Source organism: Lipotes vexillifer, unplaced genomic scaffold (genome assembly GCF_000442215.2).
Source record: "Lipotes vexillifer unplaced genomic scaffold, Lipotes_vexillifer_v1.1 scaffold154, whole genome shotgun sequence".
Lineage (NCBI taxonomy): Eukaryota > Metazoa > Chordata > Mammalia > Artiodactyla > Lipotidae > Lipotes > Lipotes vexillifer.
In genome coordinates, this window is record NW_006783737.1 from 419186 (window position 1) to 427403 (window position 8218).

An 8218-nucleotide genomic window follows, 5' to 3' on the forward strand; every position below is an offset into this window, starting at 1 on the left:
CACAACTCAGGAGTTGCTAAGGTTTTATTCCTCCTTGGGGACTTTAGTTGGTGTTCAGTGTGTAGCCAAAACATATACGTAATGGCTAAAGAATTAAAGTAGGCTAATGTCTGCAGCAGGGAATATAAATTAAATATCAGGCTTCTGCGTCCAATAATGTTTTCAGTGTGTCTGATTTATAGAACGCTACTTTTATAATTCCTACTGCTTATCAATGAATAGTCATGTTTTTCAGTCTAGACAAAGTATTATTATCTATCCCTTACAACTAAAGCAGGTAACACAAGATATCGATCTGGGTAAAGTCACTGTAAGGGAGTCAGATTGCTAGTGCTAATGTTCTATGATGGCTCTAATCAAAGTCCCGACTTGACCTTCATTCAAACGAGAGAAGGCTGTCGTGGCTGTCGCTCAATACAGAACCGTAAGTGGAGCTCAAACTCGTGAATTTGCAATCTATTCTTCTCTGCTAAAGACTTTAGCCTCTGTTTAGCTTTCGTTATAACGTATACAAAGTATAATATACACCAATTACAGACGTGTATTTCTGTTAGAAAAATACATATTATAACTAAAGAACATGTAAATAGAGGCACTTCAATAAGCTAAGTGTTTGCAGTTATAAGCACCACCCAACAATTCCTAGCATCCAATTTCAGTGAGCCCATCCCTCCCTACTCATAACAGAGGTTGTGATGTGGTTACAGAAATTTAGGGGACATCAAAGCAAATGAGGACAGGTCAGGAAAAATAATGGAGCATCACTGCATCCCCTATCACTATGTTAAAACGAGAGGAATTAACTTGGTGAGGGGAGGGGGAGATTCCAAAATACTTACTGAAATGGGTTAACTAGATTAAACTAATTCCCTTAGGGCACAAAAAATTCCTATGTGAAATTAGTCTGAAAATCATATGACATAGTAGGATGATGATAAAAACCAGGAAGTACAATTTCAATAATATTTTGACCACATCCATGCAGGTGACTAATACTGTGGCATCATTAACTGACCGTGATTTCAGTTCTCTGCCTGGCTCATATAGATTACTATAGCTCACCAATATGAATAGTATTGATAACGAAGGTGTTGAAACAAATGAAACAGGCGTTTATATATTGTCTGTGTGGTTAGTGTTTATAGAACATGGGTTCACATTCATTAATATAATGTGTATTCACATACATGCACAAAACCCTTTGGGGGTGAAAGTACAGGGAAAACAAGGCATTCTGATCTATTTCACAGAAAACAATGCAGATATATTTTTAAAAGGAAAGACTTGGAGCTTAAAGCTATGAAAACAAGTTATGACTCAAATATTTTGGAAAATCAAGATTGATTTAATTTGTATTGCACCTTAATTACTGGAGAAAGACAATACTGATTTCTGAACATACAACACAATAAGCAACATAAATGACTGGTCCTTCATGGAGATGTTTTATGTGTAATTGGTGATAGGAAGCCAAAGTCTGGCAGTGAAATGAATGGTTTGCCAGAAGTATGTAATGCTGAATTAGATTGTATTAATTTCATAAAGATTTAAGTGAAAAGATGCCACAAAATCTCTCAGAATCCTACATTCCATATTTCGTTAGGCATACAATAGCAATAGATGCTTCTAAATACTTTGTTTTGCAAAAGTGCTCAAGTACACTTAATACTATTGTGCCGCATGTGTTCTACCTAAATGTGATGACTAAATCAATAACTAATCATAATTTTGATGAGTACGGAGATCGAAAAATACCATTGATGTGTCATGACTGCCAATGGGTTAATTAACATGTGACTGGCATACTATGGTGTCTTGAAACATTACTTTTCCCAACCTCAGATACATCATAAAAAACAAAAAACACATGGATAGCCAATGGTATTCATAAAGCCCCAGGTTAGTTTGTTTTGCTTCTCTCTGTCACGAGGAGCATAATGCCTGGCTTTGGCACACCTGGCAGATCAGTTAGGCTCCAAATCAGCCTCTTGAATTAGAATATTTCTCCAAGTGCCAAGCAGGAATCCTAGGCTGAAGGCGTTGTACCGAAAGCAATGGTTTTGTGTGAATCACATTCCTTGCGCATACGGTTTCCATGACCAGTAAAGTTCTGCACACCCACGGCTCTGCCCATGCGTTCGATACAGTCTGGAGCACCCAGGACAAAACACGCTCATGTGAGAAGGGTGTGCCCTGGCAAACTTTTAATAAATGGACGGTTAGATACGTAAAAAGTTCTCTTTCTTGATTCTTGGTGCTCACAGATCATTGAGGAATCCCTTCTCTGAGCAGCACAAAACAAGAAGAGCTGGTTGACAAAACATTTTCGTTACAAAGGTGTGTCAACCCTGAGCTTGGAATTAAGAAGTTAAAATCTGTGATTTATATATATATATAGATATAAAAATAGATGATCATACTAAGACTAAAAAAGTGAAAGAAATCTCCATGTCAATACTATATATATATTTTTTTGTCTTGACTTTTTTGTTGTTGTGAGTTATTTTGTAAGAGAATGCCCTTGTGATGCAGAAACCACTGACACAAAGCAAATAGTTAAAAATGAAAACTCACTTATGGATCTAATTGTTTATCGGTTCATTAAAGGAACTCTTCTTTTGGGAGGGTAATGAGCACGGGGCAGAAACATCTAATTCACGTCAAGCCTGTGGCTAAAGCAAAGCAATTGTGTGGTTGAAGATTATTTTCATTTCAGACCCTTGAGGAAGATGAATTCATGAGGGTGTCCACTAGTAACTGCAGATGAAGGGAAAAATCCGTGCCAATTGGATACGGTGGTCAGACGTTAAGAGAATTAAGGAAAATGGTGCCATTACTGAAATTGAAATCGGGCAGGGTGAGATAGAGGTGCTGAGTTGTAGCACATTTTACTCTCCGATTAAAGATGGAATTCTAAATTTCCTATCAGTACCTCTGAATCAGCTTGGCATTGTATGGTTAGTGTGCAAGACCTCCAAGACAACAGTGTATTTTCACTACATTAAAAAAAATTTCAAACCTCCGCATAAGCATTTTGTAAACGTGATTTGTCACAGAAAAGCTTACACTGGGAGTTGGCTGGCAATGCCAACTTACAGCGTTACAGCTCTTTTATTTTTCCCATTTGCTTCTTTGTTGAAAATGCAGTTGTCTTGGGGTTTGGCCTGATTTTGCAAGGAAAATTATTTTCTTCCTATTTTTTTTTTTAAATGGGGAAAAAAAAAAAACCCAAAACTCACAACGTGAGATTCCTTCACTTCCGCAGCATAAAAGCAAATGAAGGTAAGAAAATCTCCTGGTACGAAAGATTTGAGTAAGAATTCTCTAGAATAAACAAGTTTCCCACAGATGATAGCCGAAGGAAAGAGGAAGCAGCCCAGTCTGGCACCCAGTACTCTTTGGGAAAACAAAAAGGGAGGCATAGTGCAGTACTGCTCTCTTCTCATAGAAAACGGTAAGCTTTTGTGGCATGGTCCATTGTCCAAGAGTGTAAGAAAAGAAGTGAGTTGGCCGTTCAGATAGTTAAAATGCAGTTTCATCTGACCCAAATCCCAGGATTATCTGCACAGTCTCTGCCACGCCAGGGCGATGCAGACGAGAGATCCTGAGAGGAGCGAGTGTCCCAGCTCGGCTGCAGAAGAGTTTACTTCTCTCCTGTCAGGATCCACTGCCGGGGCCTCTGTGGTGACAAACTCAAACTCCGTAGGACACACATCATCCAGGCACCCACTGCCACTCCCTGAGCCGCTGGATTCATCACCTGGTGCGGACAGATTGAAAAGGAGAGTTAGACCCAGTCTAGCAAAGAGTGAGTGGGGCACACGTGAGATTTGGGCATGGAGGTGGCAGGGGACGTCTCCCCACCCAAGGGTCGTCCACTCCACTCCACCCCCATGGGTTTGTTTATAATGGGCAGGTTTGTGATGTGTGGGTGGACTGTATCTAAATAGACATCTGAAACATAGTGCGTCATTTTTATTCTTTTATTTTTGGCCGCACCGCAAGGCATGTGGGATCTTGGTTCCCCAACCAGGGATGGAACCCGTGCCCTGTGCAGTGGAAGTGCAGAGTCTTAACCACTGGACCGCCAGGGAAGTCCCTGAAACATAGTGTTAATAGAGGCGTCGGTGTCTGTGTTTCTGACCAAGCTGAACACATTTAATATGTAGCTCTTTACGAAAGAAGGTTGCCATTCCGCACTTGAAACCAACGCCCAGCTGTCCACTTAGTGTGCTGTCTTAGCCTGGCATCGTCCCTGCCTGCCTCCTATGCCTACTGGGCCTTCTCTATTCCCACTTCTGACCGCTTGGTTCCTTCATGTTTCTTAAACGCTTTATCTCAGATCTGGGTCCAGTTAAGTCTCCATCCATTACTAGCTATGTAAAAGTACTTATCACCATTTGCAACTCTATTATTTACTTTCTTATTCCCTGCATGAGAATGTATACTTTTTGGGGGAGAGCAGACACGTTGTGCATACTGTTCATTTCTGTATCCCCATTGGCTTTAATGGCCACTGGCATATAGCAGGTTCACAATAAATACTTATTGAATAATTAAATATGCCTTGGGCAGTTTCTTCAACTTCTTTCAGTTTCCCCGACTCCATAGCTACTGACAGTAACATTCACCTTGTTGAGGATACGCGAAAACGCCCTGATAAAATGCGTGAGGGCACCAAACCCAGTGACGGAAGAAATGTGGTTCCTACAGCAAAGACGACCTAGATTTTAACCTGCTATCTTTTATTTAAATGAATTAGGGCAAGCCAGTTAGTCTCACTGGGCTCTGCGTGCTCACCTGTAAAAATGAGAATAACCATATCTATTTCACTGAATTGTTATAGGGTATAAGTGAGATAATGTTCCTAGCAGGGCTTGGGAAACTGTACACCTGGAAAGGACGTTTGCTATTTCCCGTCCTTGCTCAATGAGTCCATTCAATAGCCCTAAATGCCTCCCTGCTGGCCTGAAATGGTGATGTGCATGTTGAGCTGCTCCGAAAGACTGGCACCATCTTGGCTGCTAGACGCTACTTAAGCAAAGCCAGGTAATGCAGGGGCCTTCCAATGTCGCCCCAATAAGCACGGCTCGACTCAGTGCAATTTTCTTTTAAATGTGACATCTAAATACCACATGAGATCACTTGAATACACTATACCAGGTTCTTAACATTTTCTCTAATTTATCTTTAGTGGCCTTGCAAGGGGGAAAATGCCCATTAATTAAATTCAGAGATCTCACAATTGCTAAGGGAATTATATTAAACACTGGTATTATGAACAAGAAGTAATATAACCTTTACAAAGATATTACTAAGGTGATTTAGAATATTAAAAATGTGCTATGCAAATAATGACAAGAGAATCTAGTTGAGAAAAATAACGGCCCCGTCTCTTTCTGAAAGGAATCACAAACGCAGGTATTTAAGGGGCGATTCTTTTAAATGTCGAAAGCAGTAAGGGTGATGATGACTCTGAGATGTGATAGTGGTTTATATGACAGACACTATCCTAATGTAGGAAGTCAAGTTCGGTGCTGGGGTTAGAGCAAAGTGACGGTCTTAAGTGTTGCTGATTTTTATTTTCTTTTTAGGGGAAATGGAGCAAGATATCTCCTCGAGGACATTCCCTAAGCTTTGCAGATTGACATGTATACAACCTCTTTAGGTCAGAGAGGAGACAGAACCAAGGCCAATATCAACTAATTTTTATGGATCTTGAATTATTTATTCCAATAGTCATTCTCTAGGTAAGACAGCATTTTATTATATTAGATAGATAAGACAGAAAAGGTAAATTGAGAGGAGTGACGCTAAGGAATGAGCAGGGGAGAAGCGACAAAGGCTAAAACCTCGTGTAATTTTCTCTTCTGAAGAGGCGAGGAGAGGTTTAGTAAAGAGGAAGAGAAATAATGGGAGGACGTGAGGAAGTTCACAGCAAGTCTATCAGGTTGGCAATTATCCTGCACTTACTTAGAAAGTTAATTTTTGAGTCATTTAAAAGGGCACTAAGCATGAACAATTTTCTGCAGGGGACAATTCAGTAGAATGATGGTTAAGACTCAGATGACTTCATGTCTTCCATCTGTAACTTGTTTCTTTCTATCTCATTAATTCAAGCACACAAGCATCACCTTTTGCTTCAGTGACCAAATTACAGGGTCACTGGCAACTCCACATTTTAAGTTCAAGAAAACTTTTCCCGAGAACTCTCTAGAAGAATATATATATATATATATATATATATATATATAAATACATAAGTATATATATTCTTCTAGAGAATATATTCTTTTATAATATATAAAACAACAAAACAAAAAAAACTTGCCTTTATGCATCTAGAAACCACTTAGACAAAACCCAAATATAGTTAGTTTCGTCTGATGTGCATTCAGTAGTCTTTCAAATCACTTCTGATATTTTGTGATCTTTAATAAAATAGTCATGTGTAATATTGCTTCCGCATTTTGCTATTTTTCTCAAGGTTTCAGATACAAATGTCAGTGGGTCGTGTATGTGCATGATTGGAGAATGAGAAAGAACTGATGCAGTTGATTCCATGGCACATGAGATATCATCTTAGCTCCTTTCCACACAGCCTCAGATGAACCTCCCAACAATCCTTATTCAGCAATGCTTCCCATCCTATAGAAGAAGAACCTGAGACTCAAGAGATAATTTGTTCAAGACCTCAGTTCTTAAGTGATACAACAGGGATTCCTTCCCAGTCTTGTCTGAGTGAGCAATCTTGAGAATATTATTCCCTTGGTGGTTGGGAGGAGGGATGGGAGTTTGAGGCAGAGACATAAATGCCGATGGGGAAAGGAGAAAGGGAAAGCATTACTTTGCTACCTTATCATTAATGGATCAACTGGCAAACAAAACTCAGTTTTAGCTTTAGTATAGCTGAATGTCAGCCACTGAAACCATTCCTTAAGAGCAGTTATGATTTTAGTAGTATCCTAAGTTCTGCAGAGCAGAGCTCTCTGCCCCAAGGACTATAAATAGCTTTGCAGATGGGGTACATGACACAAAAGAGGCAAGGTGCACACTGCTCTTAAAGAAAAATCACAATAAACGTATTTACAAAACAGAAACAGACTCACAGACTTAGAGAATGAACTTATGGTTATGGGGGGTGGGCTGGGAAGGGGTGGCGGGGGAGGGATAGTTAGGGAGTTTGGGATTGACATGTACACACTGCTATATTTAAAATGGATAACCAACAAGGACCTACTGTATAGCGCAGGGAACTCTGCCCAATACTCTAATGACCTATATGGGAAAAGAATTTGAAAAAGAATCGATACATGTATATGTACAACTGGATCACTTTGCTGTACACCTGAAAGTAACAGCATTGTTAATCAACTATACTCCAACATAAAATAAAAATTAAAAAAAAATTCTTTCTTTAAACAAAAGACAAATTACGGTATAATCATCTATAATGGTTTTCACTCTGGAGGTTACAGGTGCTGGTAAAGGCTTTCTTACTCGTGTCCTGGAAGTTGACGTCATTGCCGTTATACGCGTTCTTCAATTTGTTGGTCATCACACGGAGAGCCATGATCTGCTGCCTGATGAACGTGTCGGGCCGCGTGATGTCCACGTCCACCTCGGGGTTGTTGATCTGGTTGGTCAGCCCATCGTTCATGATCTCAGGCAAGTATCTGCCGGGCAGAGAGGGAGGACAGGGGAGGGTGAAGCAGGAGCGACCTCGAAACCAGATTCTGCCACGTTGTTTCTAAAAGTGAGCCCAAACGTTGGCAGAACTCTGGCTCGGTTCCTGGAAAAAGGGCCAAACGGTGAAAACAAGGCATACATCTTCCCAGAGGGAGATGCGGCAGTCCTCTTACTCTTCTCACAAGGCTCTCGCGCCTTTGGCTTCTTTCCCGTTTCTGGTGCCCCTAACTGGAGTGTTGGGGCGCAGACGGCTACAGCAGCCTCAAAGGGACTTCCTCGTTCTCATCTTTCCATTCTAGCACAACCTTCACAAGCTGTCTGGGTAACCTTCTTAAAATATTGCTTTTGGGCTTCCCTGGTGGCGCAGTGGTTGAGGGTCCACCTGCCGATGCAGGGGACGCGGGTTCGTGCCCCGGTCCGGGAGGATCCCACGTGCCGCGGAGCGGCTGGGCCCGTGAGCCGTGGCCGCTGGGCCTGCGCGTCCGGAGCCTGTGCTCCGCAACGGGAGAGGCCACAGCAGTGAGAGGCC

At 41.1% G+C, this 8218-nt stretch overlaps 1 protein-coding gene across 1 annotated transcript in view; it reads right to left on the reverse strand.

The window, feature by feature from the left end:
- Positions 1 to 2982: 2982 nt before the first annotated feature.
- Positions 2983 to 8218, reverse strand: part of GPC6 (glypican 6) — a 1088719-nt gene continuing 1083483 nt past the window's right edge. Inside the window, exons 8-9 of the mRNA XM_007456378.1 lie at positions 7501 to 7676; positions 2983 to 3760 (exon numbers count right to left, since the gene is read on the reverse strand). Of these exons, the coding sequence (XP_007456440.1) occupies positions 3558 to 3760; positions 7501 to 7676 (379 nt within the window). The 3' untranslated portion in view covers positions 2983 to 3557. The remainder of the gene's footprint in view (positions 3761 to 7500; positions 7677 to 8218) is intronic.